The 21,382-nt window shown below is 40.9% G+C and overlaps 1 protein-coding gene across 1 annotated transcript in view; it reads right to left on the bottom strand.

Moving 5' to 3' along the window:
* Positions 1–18,679, bottom strand: part of srcin1a (SRC kinase signaling inhibitor 1a) — a 42,783-nt gene extending 24,104 nt beyond the window's left edge. Inside the window, exons 1-5 of the mRNA XM_028599269.1 lie at positions 18,328–18,679; positions 16,827–16,853; positions 13,082–13,108; positions 2,502–2,697; positions 991–1,286 (exon numbers count right to left, since the gene is read on the bottom strand). Coding sequence (XP_028455070.1) covers positions 991–1,286; positions 2,502–2,697; positions 13,082–13,108; positions 16,827–16,853; positions 18,328–18,660 — 879 coding nt within the window. The 5' untranslated portion in view covers positions 18,661–18,679. The remainder of the gene's footprint in view (positions 1–990; positions 1,287–2,501; positions 2,698–13,081; positions 13,109–16,826; positions 16,854–18,327) is intronic.
* Positions 18,680–21,382: the final 2,703 nt, after the last annotated feature.

The following is a 21,382-nucleotide window of genomic DNA, read 5'->3' as shown; positions in this document are numbered from 1 at the left end:
AAGCTATATGACGTGGTCTGGTTTGAGCAAACTGTCGGGACACAACTTAAACAAGCAAATAGATAAAGACACAGTTAAGCCTCAAGTTGCTTCACAAGACAGCACCAGACACAACATGCACAGGAGCTTAATGAATGGCAAGATGCTTATCTTGCCTTGAGACTCTTCAACAGTTATAAAGAAGAGATGGACTGTGCATCTCACACTTGCTGTGAAAGATGATGGCTAATTTTGCTGATTCTTGGTTTTGCCAGATTAAATGTGTCACTTAAAATTAAAATGCCTTTAAGATTTACTGGTTTCAAACTCAGTTTGAGGGTGTATTAAAATATAGCTGTGCTTCGGCATTTTATGGGTACTGGTCAGCTGTGTCTCTATCTCTTATTCCTTCATATACACAGGCACAAACAGGCATGTACGCATGCACAAACACATAAACCATACAGCACAGTACCTGCACACACAACGTGCACAGGCATTATCTTTTTTCACTGCCTGTTTGCATGGTTTAAAGCGGTTTTATTCTCAGTATTTTGTGAATAATGCACATGGTAAGCATGGTTTTTGTATAAAAAAACATTTTGGAAAAAGAAGATCTCCCTCAGGCTTCCTTGATCTTCACTGAAGCAGAAATAGCTTTGGATGTTAGAATTTGCTCATTTCACAGAGGGACATTGTTCTCTGGTGTCTGAACAGCAACAGATGGCCTACTTGAAGATAAGAAAATACATTTCCAGGAGGAATACCTGTTAAATTACTAACACACATACACCATAACAGCCAGTCAAAGTAACCATTGAAATATAAAAAACACTATTACCTTGCCAAAGAAGCACACTGTTGCTCTTTATGTAAAGGCTCAGCATTATAGCGGTTCTCACTGACAGTTGTCAAACATCAGACTAGCAGGGGATCAGACAGTATTCTTTCTCTAAAATAACCCAGATTGCCCTGTTTACCTCCCCACTCCCCCAGCTCCTTTCTCCTCACCCTCAGGTCTCCGTTAGCCAGGTGTGCAGCAGCAGGGTAGGAAGCGTAGATGGGTTCTTTGCGGTAAATCTTGATGATGCTGCGGTCTTGGATGTCGCGGACATCCTCCAGCTCGTAGAAGACGTTGCGCGCCTCGTCCTTGATCAAGATGGCCGTGTTGGGTGACTTCAGCATACCTGCTGTCAACTTCTGAGGGAACATGTGCACGATGAGAGCATGCAGCGTATCCAGGCTGCTCAGGTCGTGGGTGATGTGAACCCGACGTGTCTCATCTCCGTACTGCAGGAACAGCACGCCTAAAAGAGAGTGATAAAGGAGAGATGGTTGAGTCAGAATGCAATGGCTTTTGTGGATGGATAGCAAAATCTTTTACTGTAGCAAGACAAAGGGGAGTCAATTATGATCAAAATGTTCTGCCTTTTTGGTACACGAAATCCAAATAATGATTTTTATCATCAAATGTCAGCATGAATACTCACTGACAGAGTAAACACCAGTTCTTTCTTTCTGAAAGTGAGAATAGGACTGTGGTAGCCATGTGAGAATTTACAGCTAAGGTGCAAAGATGCAGAATATTTACGACTACTTTGCCTTAAATAAAACGTTTACTTCCTATCAATAATCAAATTGCAATGATGTATATTAAATTACCCCAAAATAGCCCAAATTCATGGAAAACTTTTTCAGATGCTGCAACCCTTGATTAAACAGGTAAAGATGAGTCTGACGCCTGACTAACCTGAATATTCATCTTCATACACCCGCGGGACAAAAAACAAAAACAAACAAAGCAAAGCAAAGAAAGACCAGTGATTAAAAGTCAAGTAAAATTAGTGAAATATTGCAGATGAGTTGGGGAGAGAAAAAACAAAGTAGTTAGTAAAGAATCATGGAGAGAAAATGGGCAGCTTTGCTGTTCTACTTCTGTCTGAACTCCTCATTTAAAATGTCCTTCATCAGTCACTGCCACTTTAGTTTGCAGCCACTTTTTAATCTAACTGACGTAACCCCAGTCCTTGGTCCGGACCAGCCTCACACTAACCCGCTCTACGCACCCAAGGCCCTTTTGTAGTAAACCTGTCCTCGAAACATTTGTTTAATCTTACAGTTGCACAAAAACCTATACACAGTCCTGTGTGATTAGCACAGGTCACCAAAATAACTTCTAATAATTATAAGTAAATACAATAAACTGTACTTTCAAGCTCATTTTACACATGCACACTTGCTTACACATGCTGCGTGAATATTTTAGGAATATATTGTGTTGAACTATTTAAGAAAGTTGTGTAATCTGAGGACTCACTACTCTTCATTTCTCTGTAGCAGAGCAATTCAACTAAACTAAAACTGATACGGTAAATGAGGCGAGAGTAGAACACTTTCTCCCATTAAGTGCAAGCACAGCGGTGCACATCACCAGCTTCATTAGGTAAACAGACAGCTGTAAATCTGCCTTGAATCCAACCATGATGTTGTGACAGCCTGCCAGTAGTGCTTCAAATCTTAACCTGGAGATCGTAGCTTATTCTGGCTGGCAGAGCGGGACAGCGGCAGGCTCTGGCGAAATCGGTTCATCCGGTTAAACCCGATGGGGATGTCGGCTTCTGACATGGTCTCCAAGGATTCAGCAGAGGCAAAGGAGAGCTTGGCGGCCTGGTCGGCAAGCCCAGACTGGGTAGACTGGGAATGCCGTGGACTGCGGCTCTGCAGAAGGAGAGGACACGTGGATACACACAATAATTTACTAAGCGGTGAAATCAAGGCAGAGAGGATGGATTCGACAGGGCCAATGGAGTAGAAAAGACCAACCAGAAAAAGAGACAGTGAGCACACAATCAGACACCACACAATCAACCACATAACAAGATTAATGAGACCTTGACAATGGTTTAGCTACCAACCATTCACTAAGAATTACCAGCGTCACAGTATCTGACATCAGTTGAATGCTTCAGCAGAAAAGCACAATATAGTTGTTCTCAAATGGCACAGCACCCCAGGGCATCAGCCTTCATGAATCACCTATGATGGGAGCAAAATTAAGCTGGAAACTGTGCACCAGCTCAGCATAAGTTATGTCATGTTTGCTTGACTTTGCACACCTTCCACATGCCACATCCAAACTCTTGTCCCTTTTCTGCTACAAACTTTAAATGAGTGCTTGTGGAATGGGAGGAGAAGCTCATGCAAATCCTGGGCTGTCACTGTTGATTTATCCTGCTGGCCTATGCCCAGGCATTGCTCGCTGAAAGACTGTTAGTGCAGCTGAGCTCACTGAACTGGCTCCCTGATCCTGCACCGTTGTAGCATTTCCTCCAGCTCAGAGGCTGATGTAATGAGCTCCCAGAATGCTGTCTGCTGGGTGTTTGGATGGCAGAGGCCACAGTACAGTAGCTGTACCGGTCTCCTCCTTCTTGCACCATGAACACAACAGTTACCTCCCCTTTCCAAGGGTTTCCTTCTCTCCCTTCTCTGCCTGAGTGAAACTGCAGCACGGATCTACTATGGCTTTCATTCATGTGAGAATCTAACAGAAGCTACACAGAGCGCCACCTGTTTCCCAGAACCCAAGTAGGCGTCTTCAAATTGATATATAAATCAGAAAAGAGCAGCAACTTGTCACACAGGACAAATTAAAACTAACAAATGATTTAAATTCTTAACCATGCAACTGACATGGCTTTATGGATAGCAATGTATGTCTGGTTTCTACAGATATTCATGGTTCAGTTCGTCCAATACTTTGGTTTATGACCAAATACCCGCAAAGCTAAGGGCATTCCCATTAGCCTCAACTTTACTTTTGTGCTAATTGACAAATGTTAGCATGATAAATAGCTAAAATTGGTTTGATGGACATGTTAAACAGGTATTATGTTTCAGCACATTGTCATTGTGAGCATATTAGCATGTTAGCATTATGCTCAGAGCACAGCTGTGCCTAAGTGGAGCCTCACAGAGCCACTAGCATAGCTTTAAGTCTTGCTGTTTGATAAATTACCAATTAATCGTGTAACTCTTGCTGATTTAACTTTAATCAATCAATTGATCAACAAATTGTTGATGCACTACAGTAAACTAAATGAGCCATAGTGGCATGTAACTACTACAATAACTGGTAATTTGCTCTTTCAATTAACTACTATGCTCAAATGTGTGTTTACAAGGCAAGTCACAACCCCCCATCCTGACTGAGAAGCAGAACAATCCTTTTTATAATGTACGCTCCCTTCTGTCACTACTATCATACATAATTCAGTCACACACACACACACACACACACACACACACACACACACACACACACACACACACACACACAGAATGCTAGTGGTGGTGTCCAGTGATAGCAGTGGCAGACAGTGTCTGAGCACGCAGAAGGACGGTGATGCTGACAGATAACCCCCACCGTGTTTTCTAATAGGGTCATTTATCTTAACTGTGACCACACTGAACAACAACATAGCCAACAGCAGCACAGAGAAGCAGCACATACTGCAGTGTGTCATATTCTGGCCAGCTACAGTGGGATATGAAAGACATTAGGGGGTTAGATACAGTGCTATACATAGTACGTTTAGGGTTTGATAGCATTTTATCTTGTCTTCCTCTCAATGAATTAGAGTCTCTTTGAAATCCCTAATAGGAAGCAAAAGTTAACTTTATATTTAAAGGAATAGTTCAAAACTTTGGCAAATCTGTGTAGGGTAAGGGAATGAGTAATGTTTTCCTCTCTCGACAGCAACTATGAATGTGCTGCTGAACAAGACAATGAAATCTGATGTATGAATGTGTGTAAGCTTACTGCAGCTGTCGTTATATATGCTCTTAGTCAGCTTGCCTTGTTACAACAGGCTACAAACATTGACTTCCATATTGGTGGTTATGCGAAATGAAAAACTAAAATATCTCTGCAGTCATTTTACATTGTAAATATTATATGCAAACACACCATCTGGTCATGCATCTGGTCCTGCTAGACATGCCAGTGTTATACATGATGGTATTCACAGCCTCCTTTGAGGGAAACTGGTTCTACCTCCTCCTTATTTTCCTCTACCCCTCCCCTCCTGCCCTCCCCCTGCCACAACCTTTTCTTTTAGAGAGATACAGACTTTTTCAACAGCACTCAATTACTGTCGAGAACTCTACACTGTTATAAGGGCACGGTGGAAAAGAGGAACAAGTAGGGCGCAGGATGATCTTAAGGTCCAGACACACCGAGCCGATAATCGGCCGTCGGACAGTCTGGCGAGGTCAGTGACTCAAGCGGTTTGGTGTGTTCCGTGCCGTCGTCCGTAGGCCTGTCACAGTAACAAATTTTGCTGGACGATAAATTGTCCCAGAAATTATTGCGATAAACGATATCTTTGTCGTTGAGAGACCATTTTCATCTAATATAATGATAATTCAATTCAATTTTATTTCAAGTGCAATATCACCATAAGACATGGTCTCAAAACACTGTACAACAATAATATACACTGTATAATAATACTTATAATAAATATACAGTACTGTGCAAAAGTCTTAGGCAGGTGTGGAAAAAATGCTGTAAACTAAGAATGCTTTCAAAAATATAAATTATTGTTTATTTTTATCAATTTACAAAATGCAAAGTGTGCGACCAAAAAAACATCAAAATCACATCAATATTTGGTGTTACTACCCTTCAAACCAGCATCAATTCTTATAGGTACACTTGCAAAAAGTCAGGGAACGTTGAGGATCGTAGATGCAGTGGTCGGCCAAGGAAACTTAGTGCAGCAGATGAAAAATATATTAAGCTTATTTCCCTTCAAAATCGGAAGATGTCCAGCAGTGCCATCAGCTCAGAACTGGCAGAAACCAGAGGGACCCAGGTACACCCATCTACTGTCCGGAGAAGTCTGGCCAGAAGCGGTCTTCATGGAAAAGTTGCAGCCAAAAAGCCATACCTCCGACATTGAAACAAGGCCAAGCAATTCAACTATGCACGAAAACATAGGAACTGGGGTGCAGAAAAATGGCAGCAGGTGCTCTGGACTGATGAGTCAAAATTTGAAATATTTAGCTGTAGCATAAGGCAGGTTGTTCGCCGAAGAGCTGTAGAGCGGTACAATATTGAGTGTCTGCAGGCAACAGTGAAGTATGGTGGAGCTACCTTGCAAGTTTGGGGCTGCATTTCTGCAAATGTAGTTGGAGATTTGGTCAGGATTAATGGTGTCCTCAATGCTGAGAAATACAGGCAGATACTTATCCATCATGCAATACCATCAGGGAGGCGTATGATTGGCCCCAAATTTATTCTGGAGCAGGACAACGACCCCAAACATACAGCCAAGGTCATTAATAACTATCTTCAGCGTAAAGAAGAACAAGAAGTCCTGGAAGTGATGGCATGGCCCCCACAGAGCCCTGATCTCAGCATCATCGAGTGTGTCTGGGATAACATGAAGAGACAGAAGGATTTGAGGAAGCCTACATCCATAGAAGATCTGTGGTTAGTTTTCCAAGATGTTTGGAACAACCCACCAGCCGAGTTCCTTCAAAAACTGTGTTCAAGTGTACCTAGAAGAATTGATTCTGTCTTGAAGGCAAAGGGACAAGACTCATTTTAGAATGCAGCTGTTATAAAATGCAGGGACCTTGTTTTAATATTATTTAGGACTGCTGTCATATAAAATTATACTTTGATGCAGAGCAGACAGACAGACAGACAGACTATATTGTCTGCCTCTTCCAGCCATCCTCTGCTCCAACTTTTTCTTTTTTCCGTCTTACTTTAGTTTAGTTTATTTCAATCAATCACATAAATACACAAAGTGTCACCTTAGTACTTAACTCGTTTATAATCAATACTGACCGAAAAGGTGTAGGTTGAAGAATTTGCTTATTACACCTACCCTTTGTTCTTAGGTCCCTCAGGATATTATCAATTAATATAAAATGTATTATTAATTTCTGTATTTATATACATATTATCATACATATGTGTAAAAATAAAAAATAAAACAAAATACATTCCTATTCACATACACATTGCCATTCATGCCTCGCTTTTATATTTATTAATCATCCTACTTTTCAGTATTTTTAAATTTATTTAAATCTTTGTAATGTGAAACACATTTTTACTTCCTTATCTAAAATATTCCACAAGTTTACTCTTTTTGCTGATATACATCTTTGTTTTACATGTGTTTGAGACTTTACCTTTGTGAACATGCACATTCCCCTCAGTTCATACTTGCTCTCTCTAATCTGAAACTGTTTCTGGATAGACTCTGGAACCATTCTATTTTTGACTTTATACATTATTTGCTTTGTTTTAGCTTCCACCAAGTCTCTAAATTTAAGTGTGTGAGTTTATAAATAATCTGTTTGTTGGTTCAAGGTATTCTGCTCTGTTAATGAGTCTTATTGCTCTCTTTTGTAATATAAAAATAGGGTTAGTGATTGTTTTGTTTCCCCATATTTCCACACAATATGTAACCTCTGGCAATATTAAGGAACTGTACAATATATGTAGTGAATTTGAATTGAGCACATCTTTCGTTTCATGTAATATCGCAATGGACATTGATACTTCAGTTTTCACTTGTTTGATATGTGGTTTCCAGCATAATTTGTAGTCTATAATCACTCCTAAGAATTTGCTTTCATAGACTCTTTCTATTTCCACATTTTCTATCATAATATTTACTTAATGATTGATTTTTTTATTTCCAAATATCATGAACTTAGTTTTTTTTTAATTCAAAGACAACTTATTAATATCAAACCATCTTTTTAAGACTTACAGCTCTTTCTACACTGTATCCGAAAGCAGCCTCAGGTTATCACCAGAGCAAAATAAATTAGTATCATCAGCAAACAACACATATTTCAACAATTTAGACACATTACAGATATCATTTATGAACAATATTAACACACTTTGGACCGAGTACTGAGCCTTGTGGAATCCCACTTTACTTTCTTTAAATCAGATTTATCATTACCTATTTGTACATACTGCTGTCTGTTATCCAGATAGTTACTAAGCCATTTGTGTGCTACACCTCTTATGCCATATTTTTTCTAGTTTTGTCATTAATATTGCATGATCTATAGTGTCAAATGCTTTTAGGTCTATAAATACTCCTACTGTGAATTTCCTATTTTCAATTGCTGTCGATATCTCCTCTACTAATTCCATAACAGCCATTGTGGTGGATCGGTTGCATCTGAAACCATATTGGTGATCACTCAATAATGTGTGGGTTTCAATGAAGTGGTCCATTCTTAGAACATAAAGTTTTTCTAATATCTTAGAGAACTGAGGAAGAAGAGATAGGTCTGTAATTTAAAAAGGAGTGCAAATCTCAATTTTTATAGATGGGTATGATCTTTGCTATTTTCATTTTGTTGGGAAATATGCCCGTTTGGAATGATTGGTTACAGATATATGTTAATGGTTTTGCTATATTCTCTATAATATTTTTAATTAGTGTCATATCAATATCATTACAATCAGGAGATTTTTTTATTTTTGAATTTATTTACTACCTCAATTATCTCCTCTTCCTCAATTCTCATCAGAAAGATGGTTTTGGCATGTGTGTTGATGTTATCTTCACATATATCATGCTTTTCATCCGTTTCATTATTTTTTTTGAAGTGGTTTTGGATAAGCTGATTTTGCTGTGCCCTTTTTAATGATGCTGTTAAGCACTTTCCATGTGCCTTGTATATTACTTTTGTGTTGAACCAATAATTTAATATAATATTCCTTCTTGTTGTACCTCATTATAGTTGTGAATTTGTTTTTATATAATTTATACTTATTTTCTGGATCCTTTGGTATTTTAAAAAGTTTTTATATAATAGAGTTTCCTTATTGCAGGCATATTCTAGTCCCCTAGTGATCCAGGGCTTTTCTTCATATTGTTGCCTTCTTTGAGTTGGTATCGGGTAGTGATAATCATACAGGGTAGTGAGAGAAGACAGGAGTTCATTGTAAGCTTTGTTTGGATCCTTATTATACGTTATTCCAGCTTTCCGCTCATAGTAGAATTGATCAAAGAAATGCTGCCTTTCTCTCGTTTTAGGGAAATTGTTGAGGATGCAGCTATCTCGTATGAATCAACGTTTTGGATTGTCATTGGACAAAATTGATGGGAGTTCTGTTTTTCACAAGCACCCAAGCTGTGGGCGGTAGATTGATCTGTACAGTGTGAGCACAAAAGTTGCAGGTTCTGACCATGCTGAAAGGCAGATGAAAATATGTAGAGTAGTGTTAACACGACAGACAATATTAAAAGAAATGTGCAGTGCCTGCCCAACTTAAGTTAAGGTCAATTTAATATGAGAGATAATAGCGTGTGTCACCTTCTTGCACATACAACAAGCAGAAGAGAAAATATGGATGAATAACTATGTTGTATACAAGCAATTCTGTAACTGTCTAGGTTGTGGTTTGGTTAGTGGTTTGAAATATGAGAGTCCTGGAGTCCAGAGGTAAGCTGACCACACATTTGTCTTTACCCTGAATGTAGTAATTTCCCTGTTAAGCGATATGACATTTTGATGGACTTGAGCGAAGAGAGAATACACGTCCACCAGAAATGTCAGAGACAGACTTGATGTGTGTGAAATGACTATGAAGTGTTTGGCTCCTGGGTATTCCTTGAGGGACAGGTGTTAAATGGTTAATATCACAATCCTCATGCCCTATATGCATCTCCTATATTATTTTTTCCTTCCGATTTTTTTGTTTATCCTTCTAATGATATCTTTCTCTTCCTCAAAAGCTTGCCTTGATTTGTCTGTCTTCCTCTCCCTCCTTTTATCTCCTGTCACTCATTTGTCCACTCCCAAAGATCCCTTCTGATTCTTGCTGATCTGCTTTAGAGTAAGTCAACAGTTCTGCCTCCACCTCAGTCTCTAGTGGCGCTGGCAGAGGGCAAAGTGTTCATGGAATCATGGCATCATGATTGTGCTGTTGCTGTCTGCATTTGAGAATTTGGAGTCTCCCTCTAACTATACCTGGATCTTTCTCTACACAAAACACAGCTCTAACTTTACAAAATGGAGAGAGAAAATAGCTTCCTTAAATCGATCCATCTCTGATATCCATTTGTCCCTACTTGCTTTTACCCCCCTATTATTATTTCTCCCCATCTTTTCCAACGCTCAGGCCAATCTTCTGCCTGGACAGACAATCGCCAACCCCCAAACCCCCCTAGAGTCCTGACTCTTTATAATACCGGAGTCATCAATGCAAATCGGAAGAAATTGCTTTGCCAAATTGCTGTGAATTGTGCATCGATGTAAAATCGGTTTGTTCAGAAGGAGCTGTAAAATCGGTTTGTTCAGAAGGAGCTGTAAAATCGGTTTGTTCAGAAGGAGCTGAATGTTGTACTTTTCGAGAGGGGAGATGATGGCTGACATTGCTAGAAGTGAGTCTCTTTTTTATAGAGAAACAGTAGCTTGAAAACATGGTGGGAATAAACAAGTTCCAGACAATTCCTTCTTGGATACACATTTAGCTGTGTATTACTCCATTTCCAGCACTTGCAATTGTTGTCAATAAGGTTTAAAAATTGTGTGTAACGTAACCCTCGCCAAAATGCAAACTAGGGTCTTTTTGTGAATATACCCGAGTCAAACTTTTGTTTAAAAGCATAATTAGGACGAAAACGCCATTTTTAAGATTGCCCGTATTCTCGTTTTCGGTGAAATGGCCTTTTGAATGGGAGTGCTAGGGGCACTGCTATGATAGCATCAAAATCACAATTTTTAAAACACTAAGAAGGCCCGACACAACATGAAACTTTGCTCAAAGTATCACCAGGAGCTCTACACATGAACTCCAGCATTGAGAACATTGTTTGTGTACACAGAGTTTACTAAAAAGGTCGCCGTCCATCTAGCCAGTCAAAAATAGTCGATCTCCGTGGCCAGGTTGGATCAGAGGGTAGAGCAGGCGCACATATACTGAAAGGTTTACGCTTCGCCGCAGAGGTCCAGGGTTTCAATCCGACCTGTGACGATTTCCTGCATGTCTTCCCCCTCTGTCTCCCCTTTCCTAGCTGTCCTATCAAATAAAGGCGGAAAAGCCAAAAAAATAATCTTAAAATAAAAAAATAAAAATAGTCGATCTACGAATGCAACGTAACAGGGAGGAGAGTAAAGATGGAAAGCTCCTAAAGCTTAGTTCCATATAAATGCACGGATAATTTTAGTTGTTAGGGAAAAACAATATTGACCTTGTAGTTGAAAAAGGAGCCTCATATAAGAATGACATTTCCTCCTATGGAGTCCGTTCATTCGCATTCGGAGATCGACACTTTTTGACTGACGAGATGGACGGTGAGTTGTTAAAACCTTTTTTAGTAAACTCTGTGTACACAAACAATGTTCTCAATGCTCGAGGTAATGTGTAGAGCACCTGGTGATACTTCAAGCAAAGTTTCATGTTGTGTCGAGCCTTCTTAGTGTTTTAAAAATAGTGATTTTGATGCTATCATAGTAGTGCCCCTGTCACTCACATTCAAAAGGCCATTTGCCCAAAAACGAGAATACGGTGAATCTTAAAAGTGGCGTTTCCGTCCTAATTATGCTTTTAAACGAAAGTTTGACCGGGTATATTCACAAAAAGACCCTAGGTTGCATTTTGGCGAGTTAGGCTTTCATTTTTTTTCACAGGTAAAAAAAATTTGCATTCCATTCCATTTAATGCATTTAATGTATTCCGCGGTATGTACAAAAACAGCCTGTGAAAGCGTGGCTCTATTTTGCGGTGAAAATTCTCCGCCTCTTAAAAGCAGGTGTAAACCAGCCAAAAGCGGGTTTCCTCGCATATGCCTCCTGGTGAAATGGCAGCAGTAATCTGAGCAAGACAAAGACATAGGTCAGGGAGACAAGCTAAAAAGATTTTTACCACAAGGATCACACTTTTTCAGTTTAGTGAACACAAAATCATTAAGCGTTACAGATTAAGCAGCCATGCAATATTACAGTTAATGGAAGAAATCAAAGATGACATCAAATCTCAGACTCAGCGTTCACATTCCATTCCAGCAATTGTTAAACTCCTCGTTACATTACAAATATTGACATCAGGATCATTTCAAACAGTCATAGCATCAGCAGTGGGAATATCGCAGTCTGCACTCAGACGTATCATAGCACAAGTACTTAACGCTTTGCTACAGCGCCATTCACGGTATAGTGGGCGGAGAAAGGCGCTGATGAACTGCAGGTTTGGTAAATACGACGTAAATTGAAGTATCACAGCGTGCGCTTCCTGCAGGTTTGACATGGCGCTGATAACTCTACATTCGCAAATGTACGTACATCTGGCCCTCAGTTCTTTAACTTGCTGTTTAGATAGCACACCTCCTTGCCTGCCTCTGTGAGGTGTAATGCCACAAAAAAGTGATACACATTACAAGGCATACAAGCTAACAAATAGGCTCACCTCTTTAAATTTAGCATACTGTATGTGATAAACACTTTCAATACATCTTGATTCTGGCCTTCTCCAGTATAGTCAGCCCATATTTCCCCTCTGCAACCTGTGCATAAAACACATCCTGCAGCCCAACCATGACTCATGCCTCTGTGCTAGTGTCAAAGTATTATTTCAGTAATGCCTCAGTGGCATGTATGAAATGTCTTCTTAATGTCTTAGTCAGTCTGAGTAATACTTCAGCAAGGTCACATGGATTCTAGCCATTAATGTTGGATGACTGAGATATCATAAATCCCCAGAGAATCGTCTTCTGCAGATTAAATGGAGCTGGAGAAGTTTAAGCTGTCGCCACCCATGACACCTTTGCCATCGCAATCCTACACACAACACACACACACACACACACACACACACACACACACACACACACACACACACACACACACACACACACACACACACACACCCCAAAGAGCCAAGAGATGTCAAGAGAGCTGGGTGTTGCAGAAGCTAGAGGACCAAGGAGGCTGCTGATGCCCGAGAAGTCTGACGTAATCCTACAGCACGGAACACACAGACACATTCACACACGCACAATGGACAGGAGAACGACAAACGCACAGGGACACTTAGACACGCGGCACTGACCTTAAAGCTCCAGTAGTTGGGCTGTTGCTGTGGAGTTCATGAAGGACAAAAAAAAGGGGAGGAAGGGAGACAGAAAGAAAAAAGTTAGATAAATTCACCAACATAATGAAACCATTTTTTTTAATGGTGCAAAAAAATGCTGGACTGGAGAAGAGATGCAGGCCTTTGACACAAAAATTCCAATGCATCCTCCTCAAAAAGCATAATCAGTTGTTAATGCAGGGGGTGGCAGTGTTTTGCAGGCGTCGGGTTACAGCGCACCTCAAACAAGATTGTGCTGTTGGCTGTAACTAGGGAAGGGGAGGAAATGAAAAGAGTGAAATTGAATCAAACAGCAGCCCACTCTGGTGTTCTGATGTTGGCCTCTATCCCAGACTTCTCCACCACAGGCAAGCCACCACTGTCTCCTCCTCGCTCTTTGCTGTCTCTTTCGCTCTCAATCCACCTGCCGTACTTTTTTTCATCTCATCATCGTCACCTCACCTGCTTATTTTCACTAGCCCAGGCTGAATCTCTCATGTGTCCATTTGCCCTTCCTGATGTTCTGCCATCTACGAAAAGATGCATGCATGTTGGCCAAGGCCTCAGGAAGTGAGCTTTCCATTTAAGCATAATAACCCCACAGTCAAAACCAGGCCAAGCCACTGATGGCCCAGAAATTCCTCAAAATGACAAGGAAAATAAAAAAGAAATTCATGAATTTTAATTCTAATCCAAACTCTTATTCTAGTTCTTATTCTTATCTGCAGGCAATTCTCAGTCCATTCAGCCTCCCTTCTGCAGGAACCACATTACTCTCCTGGCCCACAGATGAAAAAAAGTGACAGGCAAGTTTTGATTTATGATAGTTGGTGGTTTTTTTTATCATCAGCTTTCCATTTTAATACCATCTCAACTAAAGCCTAGATTATTTCAGTAAACACAAGCATCAGAGGAAATGTTTTTACTGTAATCTAATCTTTCACTTAATAATCCCTCATTTCGCCCTGATTCCATTCTTTGACAGTCTTTTACTTTATGCTCTTCTCTCGCTCTATATTTCTTCTCTCTTTTCTTAATGTACTGTGGTGTGACTTCTTGCTTGGTTTTGATACAATATTAAATGACATAATTACACTAATCCAAAAAGGCAATTTCCTGGCCAAGAAGACACTGAGCCATGATAATGCAATATATAGTCTAACACAGTGTAACAATTTACATATTTTATACAGGCTAGAGCTGTGTCCCACTTTCAAACTAAATGTAAAAAACTTTGTGCATCTTTATAGTATACTGTTCTGTAGTTAGTATACAAGAAATCAAAATATTTTGCTGCTTTATACTAACAGGAAATTGCAATACTTGTTTTTGGGCGTCAATAGAACTGACTTTAGAAGAACACTGGCAATTTTAATTCACAAAAAGGTTTTTCCAAATATGCATTAGTCATTTTTTGTTTTCAGAAATTATCCTAGAGCTGTTATACCACCATCTACAATGTACAGTAAACCAACAGTACACTCAAAAATCAAGGATTTTTTATTTGTCACTTTTGCAGTGTAAACACACTACATCCTAACGGAGCACTGAAGAAGCTGCTGCCCTGCTCACAGAGCCTTTGAATGAATGTAACATAAATGAAATGGCTCACTTAAAAATCAAGCAGATTTAGTACGCATACTGGCATCTTTGAGTACACCTATTTTTCTCACTTTCCCTGTGTGAAGGCACTATATTACTCAAAACCTGCTTGGAATTAATAGTAGTAGTATTAGTAGAGCAATAGTATGGAAATGGGACACAACATAGTTGATGTATAATAATACTAGTAGTTGGACTCAATAAAAGCAACATAATGAAACCTATTACAACTCTAACTCTGACATAAAAACCGAGTTCAATTATCTGAAACAGAAAATTTAACAAAATGAACATTATACCCGTTTCTAAATAGTAGTAGCTATTCCAAGGCATTTTATTGTTTATTATTCTGTCCACCAAATAATGCTGATGTGCTGTTTATAATTTTAAATGATAAAAAATAGTGCATATATCCACCTACACTCACTGGCACCGAGACAAGTAGGACACTGAAAATGATATGGAGCATAATCTCCACCCACGCTTCTTTTTCCCCATAGCATATACATTTCTACTAACATATGTTAAAGCAATTATTATTAAAGACAACTCTTTGATGTGACGCTGAGGAATATTTAATATATAAGCTAGCTGTTCTGTATTTTTTTATGTCATATTGTCACTGTCCAGGAGGATTAAAGGCTTACATTCTAGGGTTAATTAACCAGGCTATTTGTCTTACTTCATAAAAAGTTCATGTTTTTCACAGGACAGTGAGATATCTGAATAAAAAAATCTGCAACTCTGGTCAGAAAGCTAATTCTCAGTAAGACTTAGAGGTGAGAGGTCATGGGTAAAGTGGTTCACTTTCAGGGATAAGAAAATACATGAGGGGAGGTAGGACTTGTGTTGGCCTTGGAATACCTGATCATGTGTCATTTATGCAGTGTAGCCTGGCAGTTAAGCTTCGTCCTTGACAATCTGTTGAACTGACGGCTCAGGGGCACCATTGGTGCATTATAAATAATTGCTGTTCACTTGTTCAGACAATTTCCCCACAAAGCTTAATGACTTTTGAGGGCTGGCTTTAATGGTGCAGAAGTGATTTGTGGTCTTGTGTGTCTGTCTCTGCCAGTGTTTCTCTGTTTGTTGCTTTAATGAGGCTTATTCACAGCTCTCAGCTAAAGTAAACATTCATTCTTCTAGCGCCTTGTGTTAACTGTTGCTCTGCTGACAATTGCAGACAACTGCAGACATACTGAACTTGGACTTTGAGTCGCAAATACTGCACTGAGAGGGTGTAACAAAAAGCTTGAGAGGGCCTATTTCAATGTGTCACTACCCCTTAACAATTCTCTATCCTGGGAATCAGCACTGCCATCAATCCATTTCTTCTGTGCAGACATTCTATTAAAGACATTGTTTTACACTGTCAATTGTTATCACATTACCTTTTTCAGCCGTAATCCCAGATGATAGACGAAACTCTTGATTGAGGCTCTACTACTTAGCTCAAATGTACACCTCGTCATTTTTAACCTCATGTGGAATTAAATATGCTGTGAGCCCCAAGGAGACAGTGCTGATGTATGTGTAAGATGTCAGATTAAACTTGGGGCTAAGGGGCTAAATGCAAGTAAAGACCCCCATGTATACATTTACATACAGGTGTGTATGGGCACTCAGAGTTGGCCACAGAGCTCCTACAGAACGACGTAGCCTCACAGTGTAGCGCTGCATTACCTGACCAGCATGTAAAGCAGGCTGCACTCACACCACCCCTCCTCCACCCTCGTCTTTTTTCTCATGTCGTCATCCTCTCTGCACCCCCGCCCCCCATCTCAACCATTCTTACTCTTTCCTCCTCAATCCTCCTCTGGTCCAGTTTGCCGTCGCAGCCTTTCTCTCTTTGTTTTAAAAACACCTACACTAGTCTTCACAGAAAATGAACACTCACCGAGATGCACAAAAGGCTCTGTGTACAGTTTACAGTATCGTCCACTCAGCCTTCATCTAGCCTGCTGAGCATATATAGGCACACCGTCACCACAACAACCACAATAAACACAACAGGCGTGGAATCTAATCCCAGCTGGTACATCCTTATCCCACTCACACAAACACACACATCTCTCTACACCAGGCTGCAGTTTCCAGTTTCAAGCTTCCAGTCCCGTCTCACCTGCAGTGCACCTGTGCCTGTCCACCACTCCAGTCATCCCAGGCTGTCCGTCAGGTGCAGCGACTCCTCATCGTGTTTTTGCCCGTCTCTCTCTCCCTCTCCCTCGCTCAGTCTACCCCTCTCTCCCTCTCTCTCTGTCTCGCTCTCGGGTAGCACATGCGGTGGAAACTCTTTATTTAATTCATTACAACACCAGCCGATTAACTCCTTCGCAGATGGGTGGCTGGCTCCTGCTGGTGCTGGCTAATTGAGCAGTGGGCTGCTTGACTGGCTGCTGTGCTCCTCTCCAGCTCCTCCTCCCCCCCCCCCCCTCCTCGCTGTCCATGCTCTGCACATCATCCACGAGATGACAAGAAAACCTGGCCTCTGTTGCTTCCCCCCCGTGCAGTGAAAATACCATGTCACTTTAGGATCTGTCCACTCACCCCGGCTACTGCTTACATTTTTATTTTTTAACTGTCTGCCTCGTTATTCCTCTCTCCCTTCAGTCTTCATCATTGTACAATTCCTGCCTCTCTACACAACCTGACCTTTGCAACGCGATATCCCTACTTGCCATTTATGGGAGAGGTTACCACGGCAACTATGGACTCCACCTGCCTTTCACCCGCCCTCCCTCATTCGCTCACTCTCTCTCTCTCTCTCTCTCTCTCTCCCTTTCATTCTCTCCCCTCTCCCCTGATGTGCTTTTCTGTCACGTCATTTCACTGAATTCACCCTTTTTTAATACACACACAGCAGTGGTGCTCACACAAAGAGAGAGTGTGTTTGTGCACAGTACAGTGTGTGTGTGTACGCGCGTGCGCATGTGTGTGTGTGTGTGTCTAAGAGCGAGAGAAAGCTGGTGTGTGTGTGTGAAACGGGTCAAAGTATAAACTACATTTGGAAGGGGAAGATAATTGATAAAAAGCAAAAACAAAAACATTATCCCAAAGTGTTCAGAGAATTGCATTAGCATATGAGTATTCAGTATGTTTATGTGTGTGACTTCCCATCTTCCTTCACACCTCAACAGCGCGTTTGTAAAGTTCTGCATGCTCTGGCAGCAGAAAAACAAAGAAACGCTTGGCTGTGACAGTTTAATGATGACCTCTAACAACACAGATACAAAGACCACCTGTCAGCCTTTCCTCACATATTTTCTCTCTCTCAATTTCTTTAAATGGGCACAGTGTGAAGCAATGCACTGCTTTCACTCTGGATGTTATCTGACAAGGTTTATGTTTCCTCACAATACATATAACTCAACCCAAACTATTAAGTGTATACGTGTTCTTTCTGTCTCTACATGTGACGTCATTTATCTGTCACCAAATTGACAGTTTTGACCTGTTTGAGTGCCAAAAAAACATGTACTAAGTGCCAAGTTTTTTTCAAAAGGCAGTAAAATTATATGAGAAAAACTGCCACCTGAAACGTATTCATTAATAAATTAACATTAATTTGACAATGGCACTGGGATGGTATATTGTCAGACACTATGAGGCGGTAAACTGCGTACCTGTTCTCGTGCAGACCGCTCTGACGTACCCCTCATGCTGGCGTGAGATGGTGAGGGAGATGGTGGGTTGTGGTGTGGGCTATGATGCGGATGCTGCAGCTGCTGCTGCTGCTGCTGCTGCTGGTACTTGCTCTTCAGGTGATCCATGAAGGCGTCCCTCTTGCGTTCCATGTCAACCTTATGCAGGTTGGTCAGGGCCTCCAGGCTCTGGGCGGCGCTGACGGTGTGGCGGTGCTCCGATGTGTGCACCAGACCCACATTGGAGAAACGCCGAGCGCTGTTCCCCAGCGTCCGGTATTCTCGCGGATACTCCAAGTCATCTGTCGAGATCATGTGACTGCCACCACGCTCGGGATCTGAGGGATGAGGACAGAAGAGCGGAATGGGAGGACAAAGGAAAGGAAGACAAGAAGGGAAGGGAAGAAAGAAGGAAGGAAGGGGTAAAAAGTGTGCAAGAATGAGGTGAATCACCACCCACACCAGCATGCAGAAAGATTTTAGGAAGGAGACAAACGTACACAGAGCAGGCACACATAGGTGGAAACAAATGGGAGCAGAGGGAACAAGAGAAAATAAGGCACAGAGGGGAGAGGAGAGAGAGAAATAAAGTGAGGGAGAGAGAAAGAAATGGGATGGGATGTTAGACTATTTGCCAACAGGACGGAGCAGTTCCCTGCAGAATTATTGATTTCAACTTCTGAAGGGAAGAAAAATGAGAAAAGTAAAATGCTTCTGCAATAGATCAAAGGAAGTGGCTCAAACTGAATTTGTTTTGCTGGATATTCCATTGTGATATGCCTGCTTGTCATTTTAAGTGGCTTTCATTGTTTTCTTAGGAAACAGAGAAAATCAAAATACTGAATATTGAAAGTCAGTTGGGAACACGAAGGAACACTTCTTTCATATACTTTATGTCTTTGTTCTCGCTCTTTCTCACCAAGTCCTGTCCATCTATCTGAGCTTTCCCTCCATCCCTTGACACCCTATGCAACTTTCTCTAGATATTCTCACTGTCTCTTGTCTGGAGGTTACTGATTCTGCTGTCCATTTTTAACGAGGCTCATCACTCTGACAGCCCTTGGCCTTTTATCAGCGCTCTAACTGACAGACAACACAGCCCGAGGTGGAAGGTACACAGGACGGGAGAAGGGAGACAGCCAGGAGGAAAAGGTATGGTTACACAAAAAAATATGTGACTTGAAAAAAGAATGAACTTAAAGCGTGACCAAAGAGCAGGGAGCCATTTGCCCGGTGAGTTACCTTGCTTAGGAAAACAGGCCCCGGCGTTGGCTAGAAGAGAAACATGCCAAGGGTTAATTTGTAATTTGTTAATGTGTTTGTGCACAGATGTGCAAGCAAACACGCCAGGACACATTACCATCAGAAAAGAGCTATCGTGAAATGATGGTTCTTTCTCTGAATTACAATTAGTAAATGCATTATATATGCATTATAATGTATTCATAAGGCTTAACATATGGGGAAATGGTTTGCTATGAATACCAATAGTGACTTACAATAAACTGGATAATGGTAAATGAATATGGTATGTCACGCTTTTTTACACAGAAATAGTTCATGGTTTATATTTCCTTAAATTACAAGACATATATTCATACTTGACCAAATAGCTCCATATACATTTCAGGCTTTAAGCAGGTAGAAAAACAATACAATCAGAGATGGCTAATAAAAAAACACAGGTGAAACTAAAAGTATAAAAAGTGCTGAGGCTAAATGAAGTGGACAATATGTACATTAAAGGCTCATCAGCAGCATTAGGAGGAGCTGAGTGAGTAAGCAGCAGAGGACGGCTACTCAGGGCAGGAGCAACAAATGGACTGTTAATGAACGCAGAGGAAGAGAAGAGGAAGCTGGCCAGATGGAGGCCTAACAGAGCTGCAACACTCTCAAGTGGACAAACCTTAACACAGAGGAAGCCTGTTAAGGGCAGAAGGTCTGCAATCATTCCAACACAGCTGCACGGCAGTTGTGAACCCATTTCTCACTCTATTCATCCTCGGAGAGCTATCACACTCAAGTGTGATCAACTGTTTCAACACCATGCCCTTTACATTCGACACGTTATGAAGTGCTGATAAACTGAACAGGGGTGAGGCAAAATGGACTGACCTCCTGGCTAATAGCATTAGCATTGAGCTCTCCGCTGCACACCAAGGCTGCCGGCCATATTCATCTGGCCCCCTCACAGCCTCCCAGATCTCTGGTTTACACTTCATTAGGCTACAGCTTATTGTGCATCAGCTGACAAGGACCTGACTCAAGGGCCCAATTACAATGGCTGGCAAAGCTGGGCCTATGTAAAAAGGCTTATTATTGTGACTGAGCATCCACAACAACAGGGAAAAGCTGAGTAGGCTATGCTGCCTCTAGAAAAACATGAAGCTGCGAAGAGAATTAAACATTAACAAAACAATATTACTAACATGTATATGAATAAACTGCAGAAAGTACTAACAGAAGTTTAAATGCTAAACAAGTTAATGGCTTGCCAAAAGATATGAATTAAAAAAAAAAAAAATTAAGATTTGCATCCCTTTGTACCACCGGCTTGGAATACAGTCTAAATACTTTCCAAACTGCAGTTTGTGGATATACTTTCCAAAACTGTATACAAAGCCTTCATCTTGAACACAGCGGGAGTAAAAGTTGTGTGGGCAGAAGAGTAAGAATAGAAAATGGGAACAGGTTATTCATCTTTATTTTCGTCATTCACAGCCAATATATTTTCACATAAGCTGGCAGACAATAACCCTGACAGCCAAAACAATCTGTGCAAGCCCACGCAATGCCAGCATAATTTAAACCTACATAAAAGAGCCGTAATGGGGTGTGTTTCTGGTAACTGCTCTATCACAGGAAAGCAATGTCTGTCAGCAAGTCTGGGTCTGCAGCAGGCCAAATTGGAACTACAAAGACTGAGAACCCCCAGGAAAAGATGCAGCATGTTGGTCAACGAAATAATAGAAGACCTGAATGACAACAGGAGCCCGCAATCAGAACCGATAAGATCTGTGAGCCCAGCCAATGAGGC

Source organism: Perca flavescens, chromosome 15 (genome assembly GCF_004354835.1).
Source record: "Perca flavescens isolate YP-PL-M2 chromosome 15, PFLA_1.0, whole genome shotgun sequence".
NCBI classification, from domain to species: Eukaryota; Metazoa; Chordata; class Actinopteri; order Perciformes; family Percidae; genus Perca; species Perca flavescens.
The sequence above is the reverse complement of the archived record's forward strand: the minus strand, read 5'-3'. Positions and strand labels throughout refer to the sequence as shown.